Here is a 22,051-nt window from a genome sequence, read left to right as displayed (position 1 = left end):
TGAGGCTGAGTCAGATTCAAGGACATGCCATTAGCCTATAAGGCCAGGAGGTGAGATTTCACTCTGAATCAAGGAAGAATCTGAAGTCTGAGCCTTGAGGGAGTCATCATTCTTGTTTGGTGTCTCTCTTGGTTCCTTTCCTTATCCATCTAGTTCTCGGCTACTCAAGAAGATGGGGAAGAAAACTGGCCTGGGAGAGGGCGTGGAGCTGGACCAGCTCTGCTGTAGGCAATAGAGCAAAATTCTGTGGTGCCTTCTTCTCACAGTCTTGCTCCTCCTGGCCCAGTCTGGCTCCATCATGAGAGTTGGTAGGAAAAAGAGCACCCAGATTGGCTTTGTGATTTGAAGAAAATGGGGAAAGATATTTGATCTGCCTTGGTTCTAGCCCCTAGACCTTCCACTGCCTTGCAGATGGGACTTCTATATGAGAAAGTCTAACTCAACAGTGTCTAAACCTGGCCATCTCTGTCAAAACCATTAGTAACAATTAAAAAAAAAAAACTCTCAGGCTCTACACTAAACTTACAAAATGAGAAAAAAAAAAAAAAACAGGAGAGGGGCAAGCAGCTATCTATTGTTAAGTTTCCTGGGTGCCTATGATGTAGCCAGTCCACGGGACAGCGTTTGGAACCCTCGGCTCCTTACAGGACACCACATGCACTACAGTTGAAGACAGCAGCTTTGTGGTTTGCTGAAGTATATGAGTCTGCCTGGCCTCATTCTATAAGCATATTTCCTTCAGGAACTTCATGGATTGTGGTGGAACAATAGGAGTGTTAGAGAGTCTAGGTTCACTTTCTCTCTCTCTCCATACACACACACATACACATTTCCCAACAGTACCTACATTTGGGGAAATTTCAGCAAACACTCAGTGAGTATATGTTCAAGGGCCTGGCATTTGAGAGGCAAATTCTTTACAGAGAAACCAAGGCTGGTGGCATTGAGAAAATCCTGATGAACAATAGCTCCTATGTACCATGAAGAGATACTTCCTGGTGTTTGGAGCCAAAACCTCATCGTAAGAAGTAGTGAGAAGAGCACACGAATTAATATGGCCCCAAAGCCATATTAATTTCCCAGAATGACAAATGGCAGATGACTTGTGTTCCTTCCTGAACAAGAAAATTGCTCAAAGTATAATACAATGACCCATATCTCGCCAGACACTGGCTAAATGTCTTCCTGGCCCCTGGAATAAACCTAATGCTTTACCCCAACCCTTGTATTTATGAAAAATTTAAAAAGACTCCTTGCAGTGAAAAGAACCAAGTAAGTTCTCTTTGCTGAAAAACTTGCTTATAGATTCCTACTTTCGTGTTCAGAATGGAAATGTTTAGCTACCCTCTGGCATGATTACATTTCTAATTCATTGGGTGGCGATATTGATTTCCTTTACTGCAGGAGATATATTACCTCCTGAAGAATTCTAACCACCTTGGGCCAAAGAAGAAAACTCACAAACTAAAACCCTCACTGCTAAACTAAAACGCACACATAAAATGTTTTTAGCACTGTTTCATCATGGAAGGAGGAAATAGATTATGACATCAGTAGAGAGCTAGAACTTGGAATGAACAGTGTATGTAAAGGAAAAAAGTATCTTTTATAACCAACTTGAACATATCCGTCTTTCAAGGCAGGAGGTGATGGACAGAATTCTGTTGGAACCAAAGACAAAGGAAAACAATGTGGTTCAAGCAATCTGAAAGGAAAAGGAAACAAAACATAATTAACATGATGGATTTTCCACAGTTTAACAAATATTTTACAGCACAGTGAATTTTTCATTTGCATCTGAAGGGACTCCATCAAGTAAGTAGTGGACACTGCTCTGTGATGTGATGTATTTGTCATTCTCAGAATAAAATACCTTATCACATCCCATGATAGAAAACACAAATATCAACTCAAGCTTCCAAAAGATAACTACCAGATCAGTAGTATGGAAAACAAACAAAGAAAAGAAAAAGAAATAAAGCCATTGGACAACATATATGCTTTATGTGATTCCTAGAGGTCACCTGTCTCACACCCACTTTTTCTCCTGCTCTTTGGTTCTTAAATCCCTTTAACACAAAATTAATTCTGTATTGAAAATAAGGTAATTCAAGTTCGTGATCCTGTGATAGAGGTAACACAAAATAATAACTATTTTTAACTGAGTGCTTACTATGTGCTAGGCACCTTGAAAGATGTTCGACAAATGTGCCTCAGCTCAATTCACACTCACAGTAACCCCATGAGATATGTGGAGAAAGGCTCAGGAAGTTTGAATAACTTGTCCAAGGTTATAGAGTAAAAAATACCAGGGCTGGATTCATGTCTAGTTAAGCTCCTAAAATCATGCTATTTCCACCTCTCACAAGGCAATCTCTAGGGGAGCTCACAGTAATTGAAACCGAGCAGGGCCCTGTGGGGCTCCAAGGCACAGAGGCCTTTTTTCGTTCCCCATTTCTTGTAGGCCAGACTCCAGCCTCCATGACCTTCCCTGAGTTCCAAAGGGCAGATTTGAACAGTTGCTAATCAAGGGAGGAGCATCCAAGTAACCACCTGAGGCGAGATTAAAGGGACCAGAGAGACTTCCCTGATGGGACAGTGGTTAAGAATTCACCCTCCGGGCTTCCCTGGTGGCGCAGTGGTTGAGAGTCCTCTTGCGATGCAGGGGACATGGGTTCGTGCCCCGGTCCGGGAGGATCCCACATGCCGCGGAGCAGCTGGGCCCATGAGCCATGGCCGCTGAGCCTGCACATCCGGAGCCTGTGCTCCGCAGCGGGAGAGGCCACAACAGTGAGAGGCCCGCGTACCACAAAAAAAAAAAGAATTCACCCTCCAACGCAGGGGACTTGGGTTTGATCCCTGGTCAGGGAACTAGATCCTGCATGCTGCAACTAAGACCTGGTGCAACAAGGATAAATTAAATAAATAAAAATTAAAAATAAATGTTTAAAAAAAATTTTTTTAATGTTTCATTGCTCAATCATACCCCTGGGTTAGAGTTTTTTATGCCACACCCCACTCTTTAATACTGTGCTTATTAACCTTTTCTGATCAGGTATTGGCAAAAATTCTAGAAAGATAATTTGAAGGTCATGTGAGTTGAGGAAATGTGTAAGATGCTTGGGTGTCTGGTATCAGCATAGAGAGGTGAGATGCCTTATTCCTGGGTCTTGGGTGCCTCATAATCCAACAATAACCAATACTTCTTGGCTGAGGAAGCTGGCAAACATATGAGATTCTGGTAGGAGGAGAATGTTGCCTTCAAGGGCACAGATCTCTGGGAAGATGAGGGTCTCTGAGGAGACCTCTCCCTCCGTGGGCATATTTCCTCGGCCTGTAGACATAAAGCTGGATGGACAGGAGCCTCCTAAGGGAAGCACTGAGAGAATTCTCACTCTTCTTGGTGCTCAGAGGAGAGGAAATATCCTCTTCTTCCTTAGTATAGAAAGGAAAATTATGCTTATACTTCACATCTCTGAATTTCTTCAGTGTGTGGCAAGAATGTAAGGAACTCAGCTCAGAAGGCGGCAACATTCACAGGCTATTTGTAAGGCTTCCCCTCAAATTTCGTGTTTCTGGAGTGGAGATAATACTGGTGTAGAGTGACCTCAGAGGCACTGCTGAAAATCATTGTTTAATGATAGATGTCATTGTTACCATGATTATGATGCCAAAATCTCAGCATCTCTGTACACCAATGCCAAACCAAATCCCAGAGACAGAGTTTTGGGTGAAGTAGAAAAAGATAGCTTTTTTACTTTGCCAGGCAAAGGAGGACACAGCGGGCTCCTGCCTTGAAAAACTATGTGTCCCCCCTCCCAGAGGATTTGATGAGGGGTTTATAACAACAGTCCAAGGGTGGGGTTTCTGACAAGATCAGGGTGTGTGCAGGGCTTGTCCTCACTCATCTCCGGTGGTCAGGCTCCTAATCTTTTTTTTTTTTTTTTGCGGTATGCGGGCCTCTCACTGTTGTGGCCTCTCCCGTTGCGGCCATGGCTCACGGGCCCAGCCACTCCGCGGCATGTGGGATCTTCCCGGACCGGGGCACGAAGCCGTGTCCCCTGCATCAGCAGGTGGACTCTCAACCACTGCGCCACCAGGGAAGCCCCAGGCTCCTAATCTTGATGAGCTTCTCTGGTCCTTCCTACCAGAATCCCATATGTTTTCCAGCTTCCTCAGCCAAGAGATATTGGTTATTGTTGGATTAGGAGGCACCCAAGACCCAGGAATAAGGCATCTCACCTCCCTATGCTAATACCAGACACCCAAGTATCTTACACATTTCCTCAACTCACATGACCTTCAAATTATCTTTCGAGAATTTTTGCCAATACCTGATCAGTAAAGGTTAATAAGGACAGTATTAAAGAGTGGCGTGTGGCATAAACAACTCTAACCCAGGGGCATGATTTAGCAACGAAGCTTTTTTTTTTAATATTAATTGATTAATTGATTGATTTTTGGCTGCGTCGGGTCTTAGTTGCCCTGTGGCATGTGGGATCTTAGTTGCCGACCAGGGATCGAACCCGCAATCCCCTGTATTGGAAGGCGGATTCTCAACCACTGGACCACCAGGGAAGCCCAATGAAGCTTTTTTTTTTTTTTTTTTTTTGCGGTACGCGGGCGGGCCTCTCACTGCTGTGGCCTCTCCTGTCGCGGAGCACAGGCTCCGGACGCACAGGCCCAGCAGCCATGGCTCACGGGCCCAGCTGCTCCGCGGCATGCGGGATCTTCCCAGACCGGGGCACGAACCTGTGTCCCCTGCATCGGCAGGCGGACTCTCAACCACTGCGCCACCAGGGAAGCCCCAATGAAGCATTTTTGAAGATAGCTTTTTCAAGGTCCTGGCAAACAGGAAGTTGGTATCAGACACCTGGGCTAATCAGTGAAGATGTTAGCTGTCTCAAATGTATGCTTCACGCTTAGTCCAAAGTAAATATATAAGAGGGAGTGGTATATCTGAAAAATAATGCAACTATTAGTGAATGCCTACTATATGCCAGGCACAGTACAAATCACTTTATATTCTTAACCTCAGGCAATATCTTATTATCATTGTATCTACTATTTTTATCCTAACTTGCCCAAGTTCACAGAGCAAGTAGGTGGCAGATCTGCCTGATGCCAAAGCTACTGCTCGCATCCACTGAGCCAGACTGCCTTCCAGTTCCCCAGCCTTTTATAACACCTGCGTCAGGAAAACTTGAAGCACACAAGTGTAAATTGGCCACAATATGCCTCTCTCCTTCAACTGACCCCAATGTTAAGAGCAAAGCACTCCCTGATAAAAATCACCATTTAAGGTTTAAATCTTTCAATAGCAGCAATCGTGTATTCTGTGCTTACTGCAGAGGGCACTGAGTTTTACATAATTGCCAGGAGGTCTGGCTCTATTACCGCAAATGCTCCAAGTCCTGGTCTTCGCATTGTCTGGTTTCTGACGTTTCTCCAATGCAGGATTTCCCACCCTCACTGGGAGGTGGGTTATTGCATTCTCGTCTCCTTGTTTTCTTCCCTTGAACACAGAGGCCCCAAGAGGACCAGCAGCTCCACCCTCCATCAACCCCTCCTGTAAATAAGAGAGATATTGTTCAGAGAGTACTTGGAGAGGAAGATTTCAAAGTTCAGTGAGCTAAGCTTCCTACTATGTGGTTATTGGGGGAGGGGACGATCTGGGGTCTATTACCTTCACTCTGTTCTCTGAGGTCTCCACAGTGGCCAGACTGTCTCTGCACACTGACTAGGATTGTCTGTATTAAGGCTGCATTAACGAACTTCTTGCAATACTACCTTAAATTTGTTTATTATTTTACAACGGTTTCAAAGCACTTTCACATGCATTTTACCATTCATTTACTTCTCACAAGAACGAATGGAGGTGGCCAAGAGGTCTGTTAACATTCTCATTTGACAGGTGTGGAATCCAAGACAAAGCGGTTAAATGATACGCGCAATGCTGTACTGGTGGGCAAGAGCCACATCCGGACTGTAACCTGGTCTTATGGCTGAGTGCAGGCTCTTTTTATCACCCCACAGTCTCTTAGTAAGGCAAATATGTTCCTAATGTTAAAGCAGTGATTGGGCATGAGAAGAGCATAGTCTATTGCAGCGGTCCCCAACCTTTTTGGCGCCAGGGACCGGTTTCATGGAAGACAATGTTTCCACGGACTGGGGAGGAGGGGACGGTTTGGGGATGATTCAAGAGCATCACATTTATTGTGCACTTTGTTTCTATTATTATTACATTGTAATATATAATGAAATAATTATACAACTTACCATTATGCAGAGTCAGTGGGAGCCCTGAGTTTGTTTTCACTTGACACTCACTGATAGGGTTTTGATCTGAGTCTACAAGCAATTGATTTATTATGGTTTCTGTGCAGTCGAACCTCTCTGCTAATGATAATCTGTATTTGCAGCCGCTCCCCAGCACTAGCATCACCGCCTCAGCTCCCCCTCAGATCATCAGGCGTTAGATTCTCATAAGGAGCACACAACCTAGATCCCTCACATGCGCAGTTCACGCTTTGAGGGTTTGCGATCCTATGAGAATCTAATGCCACTGGTGATCTGACCGGAGGCGGAGCTCAGGTGGTAATGAGAGCGATGGGGAGCGGCTGTAAATACAGGTGAAGCTTCGCTCACTCACCCACCGCTCACCTCCTGCTGTGCAGCCCGGTTCCTAATAGGCCATGGACCGGTACCGGTCCATGGCCCAGGGGTTGGGGACCCCTGGTCTACTGGGTACTCTAGGCTGCCAACCCCAGGGCTGGTGCTGCACAAGATGAGGAAATACGTAAGTAGGAAAAATGCTTCTACCTCCTGTCAGCACCCTTCTTCAATCTACAGGCACCTCCTCAACTCGCTCTGGCCACCTTCTACCTCAGGGCTGGTTCACAGCTCACAGTTTTTAGTATTTTTCCCATCATATTCCTTGGAGGACGTTAGAGAGAATTTGAAGCATATTCTAAGAGCTTTGCTTTCCTAGTTAGAAACTGATCTCAGGAACTATTCCCCCAAAGCATTACTTCTGATAATAGATGGGTGTGTTTACTGCTCCTTAGTTATTTCTACTGTGTGACCTACATCCCTCTTCCCTCCACTCCCTCCACAGCCACTCCTCAGTATCACACACAAAAAAACTAAAATAATTTGTATAATTTTTCCCATGATCTTCCTTACCCTTTCTTCCACAATTAGAAATCGAGTTAATAATATAGTCCCCTGAGTATGTTAATAGTAGGTAGTAAGAGCTTGAGGTATTATGATTGCTACTCCACTCCTCACCAGCAGGGGGAGCTACCATTTTATCAAATAGCTGTAAATCTAAGCCTCAAAGGAATGAATCGCAGTGGTTGCATTTTAGTTTACCAGGACAGGCCACTTGGGGAGACATTTGGAGGCAAGGATGCTTTCTTGATGCTTGTCTATAAGCAACCGTGGTTTAGTCATGTACTTATTCATTTATCAAACATTTATTAAGTGACTTTATGAATCAAGCACTATGTCAGGCTGTGGGAATAAAGAAAGGAATCAAACAGTTCCGAATTTAAGAAGTAAGCTTTCTAGAGGAGAGAGACACACAAATGACTATAAAAATAAATATACACAAATCATCTCATACTTTGCCTACTCATAAAGTGAATTTCACATACTAAATACTTAAACACCAAATGCACTGTTGAGCACACAGCCAATGTTCAACAAATATTTGTGAATGATTGACTGGTGAGACATAACACAAAATAGAAATAGAGGTGTTTCCAAGAGCTTGCCACCAGAAAGGTTAGTCAGTGCAGACACAAGCTCTGTAGACCTAAGTTATGACAAAACCTTACTGAGATGACTATGGAAGGATGGAAGGTGTTTCAGGCATAAATCTGTTCTAATGGAGAGTGGAGAGTAGAAGGCAGTTCTGTTAGTTCAGATGGGAAAATAGAGAGATAGCACAGGGCCCGACCTCAGTAGCTACAACCTGGATGTGGAATAGGGAGGGAGAGACAAATCCAAAGCCCTATGAGGCTTCCCCTTCTCCATACATGAGGAAGCACAATCTCAGAGGCCAGAGGGAAAGGGTAATTCCCTTTTCATTGTGTCCAGCATAACTTGAGAGAATGCAGCACACTGACCTGCTTGATCCCCTACGAGGGCTCCTTGTTCACACGCCACACCAAACGTGTATGGTTTGCAATGGCACTGACACTGGGTCCCCTTAACAGTGGCCATGCCACCATTTTGACAAGGCCGGCAATGACAGGGGTCAAATTCATCGAGATATTCCTCAATGGCCCGTTTCAGGTATAGCCTTTTCACAGAGGCACAGGGTACTTCCTTTACCAGCTCATACAAAGGTGTCAGCTACACAGATAAAGACATCACGGTCAGTAATCAGGGTTTTGGGTGAGAATGTTTTCCTTTCAGCATTTTGGCTCAATCTCCACTAAAACAAAATCAAAAGCCACTCTTATCTTATTCCAACTATTTCTTGTTCAAATAAAAAGAGAAAGCAATTCACTACCTTTACAAGACAAACCTAGGGAAAATTAGAAACAGATAGGGAGGGAATATTTTTTGTATTTTGTGTGCATACATAAAATTTTTTAAAACCAACAGGATGTTCATTTTCTAATTACTGAAAGATTATTTTAAAGACAACACATTTCCACCCCTGCAGAGGATAGAAGAAAAGGAAATGCACTTAAATTACAGTAAAGAAGCAAATGCAATTAAATTTGAGATTAAATATCCTGACTCTGAGATACTTAACATATCTCTCTAATGGAGACTATGATTCTCTCTCCCTGAAGAAATTTAAAACAGGTAGGCATTATCGCTCTGTGTTGGATAGTTCTAATGAAGAGCAACTTCAAGACCAGAGATGGGGCTTCCCTGGTGACGCAGTGGTTGAGAGTCCGCCTGCCAATGCAGGGGACACAGGTTCGTGTCCCGGTCTGGGAAGATCCCACATGCCGCGGAGTGGCTGGGCCCGTGAGCCATGGCTGCTGAGCCTGCGCGTCCGGAGCCTGTGCTCCGCAACGGGAGAGGCCACAACAGTGAGAGGCCCGTGTACCGCAAAAAAAAAAAAAAGTCAGGTTGGACCTGGGACACTGCCTGACTCCTGTGGCAGAGAATAGATTATAGAATCACTTCTGCTATAACATGTGTTTTGAAAATGTGAATTTGTTCCATTGAGATTGAGATATTAAAAAATAAAATGAGTATATCACAAATTTTGTGTTTTCTTATGTACAATTTTGTCCATAAGAAACACGGGGTGAACACAGAAAACTGCACACAACTGAACCAAGCTGCATAAGAATACACAAAACACTCACACACAAGCACACATCTCAAACACCCATCTAGTTCACCACCTGTATAATAAGCCACACCAACCACAAATGGTGTTATGACTGTCATTTCTGATAGCGCTCCTTCTGCCACTTCACAATAATTCACAATCTGTAACCCTCCTATCACCCAGCAAGCTTCAGATCCTCTTCTAGGTAATGTGCCACCTTTATTGTAGTCCGTGCATTCCTTAACAATTTAACATGTATAACACTGCTACTGTTTTTATTGGTGCCTCTCTTTTTTTTTTTTAATGAGTGTCACAAAAGTTTTTTAGTGTTGTGTTCCTAACACCTTTTTTCCCATAAGCCCTGTGATCTTTATTGTGCAATTTTGCCTAGCCCTCTGATTTTTAGGAACACATATGTTGTGTTATAAAAGAACTGACTGTGCCAATAAAACATCCTAAAATTCTGCCAGCCAAATTGATTCTATCTTTTTAGAACTAATTTGCATGACCAGGAGCCTACAAGCCATGGCCACAGGAAGAAAGGTGATCTGACAAATGTAACACTAGACAAGCCCCTAAATGCCTTCCTCTTGCAAGAATCTATAAAACCTCTGAATCAGGGACCAAGGAAAACATAATCAAATTTAGGTCAAAAGCTTGAAATGGAAATTTTAGCATTAATTTCACTTGGGATTTACAAGACATTTAACCTTTACAACTGAAATATGGACATACAAGATAATGAAACTTGTTTCCTATTATGTATGCATTCATTTTACTATACAAAACATAACTGGGATACAGAAAACGCTAATTACAGCCTTCTCTGTTTAACCACCTTAATTTAATCTCATTTTCCCAGTGCAAACAAATATGACTGCTTTCTGGTGCTTTCAACAGAGTGTCACATACCTTTTGTTTTATGATTTGGGGAAGTTCAGTCACAGATCCTGCCCAGCGAGAATATCTCCATTTGTTTCCAGCAGGATTGTCCAGTTCCAGGTGACTAAGGCCAGACACAAGGCCAGGACGTCCCCCTCTGACAAATGGGACCCCTCGTAACACATTGCCCTGAGTTCCTACTCAAGGAGAAATCAAACAAAATAAGTCTGGATGCACAAATGAAATGAGAATGAGAATATGAAATTCAAAGTCAATGAAGTAACGCAACCCATTCAACTGTATGACATTCTGGAAAAGACAAAACTATGGAGAGAGTAAAAATACCTGTGGTTGCCAGGAAGTGGGGCAGGAGGTATTTTTAGTATTTTTAGTGGATTTTTAGGATCTTTAGAAGACTTTTAGGGCAGTGAAATTGCTCTGTGTACTATAATGGATACATGTCATTATGCATTTCTCCAAACCCACAGAATGTACAAGAGTGAATCCTCATGTAAACTATGGACTTTGTATGATTATTATGTGTCAATGTAGGTTCATCAGTTGTAACAAATGGACCACTAAAGCCTGGATGCTGATAATGGAGGAGGCTGTGCCCACAGGGACAGCGGGGATATAGGGATTCTCTGTACTTTTTGCTCAATTGTTTTGTGGATCTAAAACTACTCTAAAAAATAGTATCTATTAAGAGAGAAAAGAAAAAAGACACAACCATTACCTAACAGTAGATGATTATTAAGAAATTATTATTCATATTCTTAATGTTCTTAGTGTAAGAAGAAAATTTGTTATACAGGTGACTATCTTGTTTCCTAGAAGATACATGCATGTATTTAAGGATGAAACATCATGACATCTGAAACTTCCAAATGGTTCAACAAATATCACAAATATTTTAAATATATATTTATGCATTGCTAAACAGTCAACATTATAAATACTATATGTAGATATATATATCAAAACATCAAAATAATAATTATTGCATGTAAGAGGTGGGTACGTTGGCGTTTTTTACTATGTTTTTTCAACTTTTCTATATGTTTGAAAATTTTCATAAGAAAATGTTGGGAGGAAAAAGTTCATTGCATCTGGAATACTAACAGTAACCAAAATGTTATTAACAGGCATATATTAACACATAAAAAGTGTTCTAAAAAGTTTGAATACTAATCAAATCCTTTTTCTCATTTCTGTGCCTTATAATTGCAGAAATATTTTCATCTCCATGTCTAATTGGTTTCCACACTGGTCATGACTGGAAGTTCCTAACTTGCTGACCAGATTTACGTTGATTTTCATTTCTTTTTTTTAATTAAATTTTGCAATTTCATAAAATTTTGCAAATTCAAAAATTAGACTTTTATCATCAGAAGTTATTAAAGTCTCATATTTTTAAAGAAATGCCTGAGTGCTTCCTCATCTTCCTTGTTAGCTACATTTCAAAATGCAAATAGTCACACTTTTAATGCAGTGTATTGCCAAGTTCAGTCCCTGAACTACTGGAATCAGAATCACCTAGAATGACTGCAGATTTCTGAGCTCCAGCCAAGACATAGAAGGACGTAGCTGAGAGAAAAGTCAAGTACTCAGCATTTGAACAGGCTGCCCCAGGTAATCCTCTTGCATACCAAAATTTGAGAATCACCACCTAAACTGACATGCCTGTTTACAAACTACAGAGTCTAAGAAATCAGCTTTTATATTTATTTTTAAGCCTGTAGCCTCTCTCTCTACACCTCAGTGAGCTCTGTGCTCCAGCTGGCCCTCTTCCCCTAGACAATCAGCCTGGGGCAACAGTGAAAGTCCCAGATTGTGAAGCCAGACGTTGGAATCTTGTGCCTGACCCCAACTGTGGTCTTGGGCAACCTTTCTGTGCCTCAGTGTCCCTGTCAGTAAAATGGAAATATGAATAATACCCAGTTCTTAGGTAGGAGTACATTGGTTAATTTTTGTAAATCACTTAAAATTGTGCTGGGCACATCATAAGTGCTACATGTTTGTTAAACATAACATAAAATAAGATAAAACAAAGCAAAAATAAAATAAAATAAAATAAAATCAGTAAGCAGCTTCCAATCACCAGCCCAACTGATAACTGATGTCAACAACTTCTCAAAGCTCCCACTTTCATTTCTATTTCCAGATCAGTGTATTTCCATGTTGTTCAAAAACTTGTCCTCCTCCTTCGTCATGTCAGGTCCAAGAAGACAGGCACTTTTTCTGGCATGTTCACTGCTGTATCACCAGTGCCTAGAACAATTTCTGCATGCACTATAGGTTCCGTAAATAGTTGATGACTAAAGTAAGTGAATGAGGAATTAAGCCTGGCTTAACACTCTGTCTCCCTCCTTCTTGCAGTCATCTACTAAAGGATCCTCACTTCCTCGATGAGGACTTTAGCACCTGGGTCAGTCTTCTCCTTCATCCCAATTTCTGCCATCACCCCAAGAGAACTTGAGCTCTAATGCTGCTCCATGGCTTCACACAATGCACCACAGTCTCATTTCCATCCCTACTACACTCAGAATCTCTTCATTTGAAGGCAATTAAGTCTTAATCACCAAATCCAATGAAGTCTTCAGACCTCCTCTTACGTCACTTCGTTGTAGCATTTCTCGCTGTCCATTTCTTCTCCTCTACCTTCCATGTTACTCATCTTTTCTGGTTCTTATCCTATCAGATAATTCCTTTTCAGTCCCTCTCCTTTCACTACAACTTTATATTTGTCATCTTTCATTTAATCACTCCCTGCATTAAATCCTTTAACGGCATCCCTTGCCATCAGGGTGAAACCTAAACTCCCTAACAGAGCATCTAGACACAGTTTATTTCTCGTTCAAATAAAAAGAGAAAGCAATTCACTACCTTTACAGGACAAAGGGAAATTCGGTCTTCAATCACTCAAAGACTAACACACCACCTCCTACACTCTGCCACCACCGTCACCACCACCACCACCATGCACCAAAACCTTTTAACTGCACTGAGCATCCATGTCACAGAATGAAACTGAAGCTTCTCCTCTTGCTGTCATTTTTCTAGGCTTGTTTGTCAACCTTCCTCACTGGAAACAAAGATGGTGATCACTGAGGACATAGTTACAGTACACAGAGGTACCCAGTGAAATGTCCACTCTGCAGGATGGATCACTGCCGTGACATACGACAGAGACATCAGAGGTCAAAATAACCAAGTATTTCAAAAGCACAAAGTAGAACACCCACTAGAATTTCAAAGGCCCTTGGAGACCAAGAAGTAACCACAAGAAAGAGGGATGGAGGTAAGTTTGTAATGAAAATTACCTGAAACCAATTTTAAGGTCTCTTCCATCTCCTTGCATTTGTGCTCTGATGATTTAAACAAAAAATTGATATGTGAGGAAGCACATTTCTTCTTCTGCTCTGAACTAAGACCTGGGGGGGGAAATTTTAAAGGTGCTTAGTTTCCACATTTGTTGAAAATCTCCTTTGAGATGCTGGCCAGGTGTGAGAGTGGGATAAGAGGTTGTTTCCTACCACTGGGGCCATATAATCAAAAATATACTATACGGGCTTCCCTGGTGGCACAGTGGTTGAGACTCCGCCTGCCGATGCAGGGGACACGGGTTTGTGCCCCGGTACAGGAGGATCCCACGTGCCGCAGAGCAGTTGGGCCCGTGAGCCATGGCCGCTGAGCCTGCGCGTCCGGAGCCTGTGCTCCGCAATGGGAGAGGCCACCGCAGTGAGAGGCCCAAGTACCGCAAAAAAAAAAAAAAATACTATACGTACATTTTCAAGTGCTCTAGAAGGGTCAAGTGTCAGAAAAAGTGATATTTGATGTTTGTTATAAACAAAATAAGATACATGCATTATATTTAGGGGTAAAGCATCACATGTCTGAAACTTACATTCAAATGGTTCAGCCGCTCTTGGCTTCTATTAACTTTGACCAGAGGGTGGGGGTGGGTGAAACAGTGGAGGAAGCAAAAACTGAGCACTTCACAGAGTGATACCTTATACCCAACTGCAGTCAGCTTCTCAGGCATAAGGCAAATAGGTAAAAGTAGATGTGCAATGGACTCCAGCCCACCCACTGGAGACCCCAAAAGCTGGGTTCTGGTTCTACAGCAATTAATTCCTAAAATCCTAGTTCTAGTGCCTCAGTCTCTCTATCTTTAACATCTCTGGTGTCTACATTTTCTTCCTATGACAAATAATCTTAGATGGTTACAATTTCTACTCATTATCAAATGGAGTTTTGCAATGCATTTTTTTAAAAGAGGATAGAAAATAATAAAGGGTAGAAATGTATTTTTATATAATTTTACTAACTATATTATAACAAACTCAGTATTTCTTAAAGAACAATTGGGGGCATATAACATATCCCAGAATCCTTGATTAATTTCAAAAAAAAAAGTTTTAAAACTTTTAAGAACAAAAACTGCTCGAGTGTAAAATTTTTACTCAAAATTTTTTTACCGACTCAGAAAGCTTTAAAAAAAAATCCTCTTCGTTTCTTTTTAAGTGTTAAAGAAAAAAAAAATGGTCATGAAACTGAGTTTAGATCAAGCCCCTTTCTGGATTAATTTCCCAAAGAAATATTACCTCTGTTGTTGCTACAAAAACCTGTGCTTGTGCATTCATTTCCAACCTGCTGAGGTTGGAAAAGCTCACATTCTAATTAAATCTTAATTGGTAAAACTTAAGCCCAGTAGAAAAAAAAAATAGTCAATGGAAACACAGAAAAATATTGTAGTTCACTCACAAGAGAAGGCTACAAGACCTCCTCTGAATCTCAGGTAAGCAGTCGTACTCTCCTCCAAGGTGGTAAGAAAGTCTTGACTGAAGAGTAAGATGCTAACAAGACGATTTGGGATAGAGAAGCAAGTGTGGCCACGAGCTTCAGGACAAAGTTGGAAAGGAGCAGGTTGGACTTGGAACGTAAATAAGCCAAAAGGTCTCTGGAAAGGAGGAATGGATACTAGGACACACACTCTTCTCCAACATGGCAGCAGCTGGTGAGGAACATCCTCTCACTGTGAAGTCAACGAAGTATGAACTCAGTAGCGTGCCCTGAGTCTAACAAAAAGCAGGCAATTCCAGCAGCAACATCGCGTAAGGAAAAAGCTAAGTTGATGCTGGAGCCAGTTAAACCTGCTTACAATCAGTATGCCCTTGGATTTCACTCGGTAGCAGTGAGGATTATTGCTAACATAGGCAACCTGCCTGTCTAGAAGAAGGGATCCAATAAATTTAAGCTATTGTTACAAGTTTTAGGTAGTAAGCAAACTCATGATATCCAGAGTAGATTTTTTTAAAGGAATGTGAGTGGTAAAGAACAGAGGTAAATAAGAAAAGACTGCATTGAAACGTTTTGATTTCTGCAATATCAGTAAACTCCTCATTAGTTTTCCTCAAGGAATATTACTTAATCTGAGAAACGGGGAAGATTAAAAAGTATTCTAAAAATCCAATCAACACATTCTAGAGATAACAATAATGATAATGGCTTAACTCTCACTTCAGGGTACTATCCAAAAGAGTAGGCAGGCTTTTTCTTAAACCCTGGAAGATTTTGAGTAGAGTATAATAGATTCTTGCAATTTGGGATTCTTTTGCAATTTAATCTCTATTTGTCATATTTTAAAGCTCTAAAGTTTAACTACTAATTAAAATCCCTGCAATGCTTGTATATAACAATATTTTTAATACTCTACCGCTTTGTTTGATTTTTTCTGAGTCCAAATAAAAGATAACTTTGTATTCTCCTCCTAAGGACCCAGACTGAAGATAATGTGTCCCATACTGGTCGATCAGTCTTCGATAGGCGCTGTAGTCATACAGAGAGGGAAGGTAGGAGAGTTCCTTCCAGAATGACTCAGCAAGTTGTAAAAAGTCCGGATTGTTATTGATAAACTGAGCCACTTCAACAGTGTTCTGAAGAACCAACAACTGATAACTCTATAGGAAGAAGAAAGAGTAAAAGGAGTTTTAGGACGAAGACTAAAAGGCAATGGAAATAGTTCCTTGTCCAATGTCTCCAACAATAGCCACCTCCATCAATGCAGACTAAATGAATTTTTATTTTTGATGCATAATGAGGTCTCTTCTGGGCCCACCCACTTGAAGCAATCTAAGGAATTTTAGGAATCCCAAACAGAAATAACATCTGAGTGATGACATGGTAACTGGTTTTATACATGTGACTTTTAAAACCCCCAAGACCAAGCTGTTATGACCTCCTCAACTAGAAAAAAAGATTCAACGTTGTTAAATGCTAAATAATCTCACAGACAGGGATATAATATCCCTAGAGTCCACATCATAACAATGACTTATAGGTAAGGTGACCATATAATTTATCCCCCATACTGGAGTATTTACAGTGTAAGCTACTTTATAATGAGGTCTTTTAAACCCTTCCTAAGCATCTTTTCATGATGTCCAAGACAGAGAGCTACCTTACACCAAATCCTCACTTATGTGAACAGTATAATATGGGTATAATAAATGTTTTTACAGCTCATATTTCCACAATCAACTTCTTAGTCATGAAACAAACAAAATTATATTCCTTTATACCTCGCTTATGTGATCTATTAATCAAGTTACTGACTTTAAGAATGAGATGAATTATGTACATTATGAATGATGATCAGCCTGAAAAATTCTTCAGCAGTAAGTGTGAATCAATTAGAACAATTCATTTCAACTGTTCAGGTTGCCCAAGATGAAAGTTTTAGTATCTCAATACAACAGAGTATCTAAAGTTAAGTCTTTTAACTTCCTCGGATGAAAATGTTAGTATCTCCAAAGTAATAAAGTATTTTAACATCTTTTATTTTCATGCACCTTCTTTAAAAAACTCTAGTATTAGTGTTTTGGAAGCACATTTCATTGGATTTTTGAAATTGTATATAATACTTAAAATAGTAACATCAGTAATCATGAATTAGAAATTTAGGCTAGTTTTAACTAAAAGATTTGAAAGTAATAAGTTCTTTTTAGATTTTTAAATAAGAACAAATACTTCAATGAGAAAATAAAAAGTGTAAATAAATGTATTATCAAAGAGAATTAACAAGACAAAAACCATACCTTTTAAAGAAATATATTGGATTATCTCTTTGAAGAAGATACTGTGCCCTAATCAAAAAATAAAAGCTGATTCTTTTAGTAAATGCACTTCTGTTAATGTTAGAAATACCTAAATCAGTAAAATATGGAAAAGTTAACTAATATATTTCATACTAACCTTTTCCTTATGGATTTCTTCAATATTTGAAGAGGAACTGTATGAAGAAGATGAAGAACTAAAAAAGAGGAAGCGTCCTTTACTAGATGATGAATGTTCTGTTGATGTATGTTTTACATAAGACCAGGTACTATTGTAAAATTCATAATTAAAATCATTATTTATTTTCACCTATAAAGAAAATGAAAAAGTTAGATCTCTGGGGCTTTATTTCTGAAATGTTCTATGTGATCCAGTAGTGGATTTAAATTTCTAATTCTGTTCAACTTGAAAAAATGTTAAGATTGGAATTGTTTTTCCTATGCTAGATGGTAGAAGAAAAAGTCATCCCAAACAAATTTAAAAACAGACAACAGGATAGTCACATGTGGTTGAGAAGGGACAGCTCCAGCATACATGAAGACTACTATTTCTTTTTCCTTTATTTAGTCCTAGATCAAGTGTCAAAATGAAATGCCCACAGAGGACTGGCAAGTAATATAAATGTTGGAAGCATCCAGTGGAAGGAGGGGTAGTGAAGAAGTGAGCACACACCCTGTCTAAAAGGGTCTAAAAGGTACCCAACACTCAAATCCATCGGACAGTCCTATACATTACTACAGGTTCTAGCACTGACAGATATCTGATTTTTCAAGAAAAGAGATATATCTGAATCTTCATGAAAAAATCTTTAGTTTTTTAAAATCATAGGAAACTATCTTGCTAAAAATGTCAGTCACAATGAGAATAAAACATGAAATATGACCCTCAGACTGTTCTATATAAATATTAAGATCAGTAACTCTCCTTTCACAAGTATTTGTGTTTTTATTATATGTCCATACACATCTATATTTGAGACCAAAGTATAAATAAACACAGAGAAAATTTAAATGATGAATATGATACATTTTAAAAATAAAGCTAAAATCTAAAAAAGAGTGGATATATGTATATGTATAACAGATTCACTTTGCTGTACACCTGAAATTAACACAACATTGTAAATCAATTACACCTCAATAAAAATTTTTTTTAAAAATGCTAAAAAGAAAATAGAATATTATGCAGCCATCATAAAGGATGATTGTGAGGACAAATTGTTCATGTTAAATGAAAAAGCAAGTATAAATGTGATATTTACAAATCCTATTAACCACAAATATGATAGTATATGCCAGTCGAAAAAAGACTAGGAGGAAATTCAACAAAATGCCAGAAAATATTAAAAATACTTTCATCACTACCCATGTTAAAAATTAGGCATTCATGCTAGAAGCAAGACAGAAGAGAAGAAAAAATAGATTTAACCATACCTTTTATTCCAACATTATTTTCATTATATTATGAAATTGGTTTGTTTAAAAGTCAAACGCAAAAATTCAGCTCAAGTCAAAATGAAGAATATATTATTATTCTTAACTACAAAGAGGACATTATTATTATTATTATTATTGAATACAAAGAGGACATTATTTTTAAATGTACTAGAGATTTCTAGAGTCACTAGATAGTGTCTCAGTCCTATTTGGTTTTGGACAGACACAGAATTTAGTTTTTTCTCTCGAGAAAGAAAAGTTACCTACCTTTCTTTCAATGCAAAAAAAAAAAAAAAATTAGCCTATTTTTTCTCTTCTTCATACGTACAATTCAAATACTTGATTCATGATTTATGCAGATAAGCCTCTTAAGAACTTTAGTTCAGCGTCTCCTCACTCCCATGTACCCTACACATAGCCACAAGAATCCTTTCTCAAGGTAGTGTGATCTTAAATTTTCTTTAATACCCTCTTCCTTCCAGCTAAGATCCTGAAATTTCCCCAGACTGAGTCTTCCTCTGAAGTCACAAGTTCAAACATCCTACACTCTGACATCTCTTACTCTTTTTTTTTTTTTTTTTTTTTTGCGGTACGCGGGCCTCTCACTGCTGTGGCCTCTCCCATTGCGGAGCACAGGCTCCGGACGCGCAGGCTCAGCAGCCATGGCTCACGGGCCCAGCCGCTGCGCGGCATGTGGGATCTTCCCAGACCGGGGCACGAACCCACGTCCCCTGCATCGGCAGGCAGACTCTCAACCACTGCACCACCAGGGAAGCCCATCTGTTACTCTTTTGACACTCATTCTATTTTTGCCATATCTATTATTCAACCTCATAGAGACAGACCTTCAACTTACTTTCCCTTCTCTTTCCTTATCAGCACCTTCATTTTGTCACTTCCTTCATGTTGTAGTTACGCTTCATGGTTCATGACTTATTATTCTGTTGCCAATGAACCTAACTCCTGCTAATGAATCTTGCCTAGGTATGTTCTGCCACCATATTTGCCAGGCAAAAATTCAACCTTTGTTCAGTGCTCGCAGCCAAGCACCTTAGCACTGCTATAGAAAAATCACACAACTATCGATTGGTGTTACTGTAAGTCCATTCATAATTTCCAACCTCAGTGGAATCCTCAATACATTCCAGCAACCCTAAATCTCTAGCCAATTCTTTCTCCCATTCCCTATAGTATCTATTTCAAAAGTTCTGCACCCATCTCAATCCCCCAATCTTACAATCATTTCCTTCACTCTCAGAAGATAAACTTAACGTCTTTCTTTACAAACACTCCCACTATCAGACACAGTCTTCTTACACTTCTTGCTAACAAATTTACAGACTTGTGAATGTCTTCGCTTCCTTTCCTGTGCAGGTGTTCCTCCCCCTGTCTAAGGCTAATTTCTCTGTCTTTTTTCTGATTGCATTCCGTCTCACCTCTTCAAAGGACTAATTAAATTAATTGATTACTCCCTGTCTTACAGCTTCAACTTTTCTTTCTCTACTGGCTCATTCCTATCAACGCTTACACATATTCTAACCCCATCTAAGTACAGTGCACTGCAAGGGCTCTGAGCCACACTTCTAGGGTTCAGACCCCATAGTTGTCATCTACTACCTCTGTGATTGTAGGTAAATTACTCAGCATTCTTTGTCTCAGTTTCCTCATCTGTAAAAATAGTAGATGACAGTACCTACATACTTAGGTTATTATATAAAAAAAAGTTCTATTTAAAGCACTTGAAATGGTGCTTAGTATATAAAAGGTTCTTAATATATGTGAGCTACTTTTATTATCATTCAAATTAATTTCTGTTAGCAAAGTAGATTTAGAAATCTCAGATATCTACACACATACCAACAGAGGAAGCAGAGGATCAGATAACTAAGCATTAGTTAAAATTGCCTTTAGAATACGTTTTTGTGATTCATTTGATATACATATAAGATCTTGCTTTAAAAAATATAATGAAGTATACTAAGCGAACTAAATCAGAGAAAGACAAACATCATATATCACTTATATGCAGAATCTAAAAAAAAGGATACAAATGAACTTGTTTACAAAACAGAAACAGAATCACAGACATAGAAAACAAACTTATGGTTACCAAAGGGGAAGGAGAGGGAGGGATAAATTAGGAGTTTGGGATTAGCAGATACAAACTACTATGTATAAAATAGATAAACAACAAGGTCCTATTGTATAGCACAGGGAACTAAATTCAATATCTTGTAATAAATTGTAATGTAAAAGACTCTGAAAAAGAATATATACGTATCTGAATCACTTTGCTGTACATCAGAAACTAACACAACATTGTAAATCAACTATACTTCAATAAAAAAAATTTTAATATAATGAATTACATTCAAGATCAAAACAGGAGAATCCAGGAAGTTATTTTCTCCACCTTAATCTTTACTCACTCCCATCTGCAACTCGTTACATGCTGAGAATAAACAAGACAGTCTTTCAGCATCTCCCAGGCTAAACTAAGCAGGGTGGCACCTTCCCAAAGTGACCGTGGAGCTGGAATGTGCTTATGTTTCAAAGGCTTCCTTGTGGTATGAAAAATATGAGCAAACAGAGAATGTGCATGGCATCAAAGTAAGTGGCTTACTCAATAAGAAACTGGGTTTGTCCTGGGTAAACTATCATGCTGATTTCCAAAACAGAGATTAGAAGAGAGATTGACTGATTCTGTTTTATGTTTATTTACTAACATTTATGTTCCAACAAGCCAAAAGTCATGTTCCACCTGTAGAGGCCTGAATCCCCAGTGGCTCCCCATCTATTTGAACTGAGGAGGACATTGGCCACCTCCATATTCGCACCTGGGTTTCCCGCTGCAGTGATTGACTCACTGCCTATTACTTCCACCTCACTTCCCTTCGGCTGGATCCTAAATGACAGGCTATAATTTCCCTCTACCTCTGACAAACACCTTCAAATTCAGTGACTGGCAAGGCATTTCAGATGTCAATCCAAAAACCAAGCCATGCTGTAGAAAACGAATGTCAGAATTATGCTGTCATTAAATTATTTTTCTTCTTCAGAAGCTGCAGGTTTCCAGCATGTCTCCTTTCCAACCATGTCAGAAATTCTCTCCCTTATTACTTCCTCTGTTCTGTAACTTTCTAAATTTGACTACATACACACACACACACACGCACACACATATACACATATATATGCATATATATACATATATGCAATTCTCCCCCTTATAATTATGAAAGAATTATCAACACATCCTCTTAGTAATATGAGGAGAAAAAATTCTCTTTATATGCCTATCTCACATTGT

At 39.7% G+C, this 22,051-nt stretch overlaps 1 protein-coding gene across 1 annotated transcript in view; it reads right to left on the bottom strand.

The window, feature by feature from the left end:
• Positions 1–22,051, bottom strand: part of C7 (complement C7) — a 57,668-nt gene that overhangs the window by 19,431 nt on the left and 16,186 nt on the right. The window contains exons 7-13 of the mRNA XM_060094320.1: positions 17,444–17,614; positions 15,906–16,149; positions 13,510–13,620; positions 10,217–10,383; positions 8,133–8,361; positions 5,398–5,569; positions 1,618–1,705 (exon numbers count right to left, since the gene is read on the bottom strand). Coding sequence (XP_059950303.1) covers positions 1,618–1,705; positions 5,398–5,569; positions 8,133–8,361; positions 10,217–10,383; positions 13,510–13,620; positions 15,906–16,149; positions 17,444–17,614 — 1,182 coding nt within the window. The remainder of the gene's footprint in view (positions 1–1,617; positions 1,706–5,397; positions 5,570–8,132; positions 8,362–10,216; positions 10,384–13,509; positions 13,621–15,905; positions 16,150–17,443; positions 17,615–22,051) is intronic.

The sequence above is a fragment of the Mesoplodon densirostris genome, chromosome 3 (assembly GCF_025265405.1).
Source record: "Mesoplodon densirostris isolate mMesDen1 chromosome 3, mMesDen1 primary haplotype, whole genome shotgun sequence".
NCBI lineage: Eukaryota > Metazoa > Chordata > Mammalia > Artiodactyla > Ziphiidae > Mesoplodon > Mesoplodon densirostris.
The sequence above is the reverse complement of the archived record's forward strand: the minus strand, read 5'-3'. Positions and strand labels throughout refer to the sequence as shown.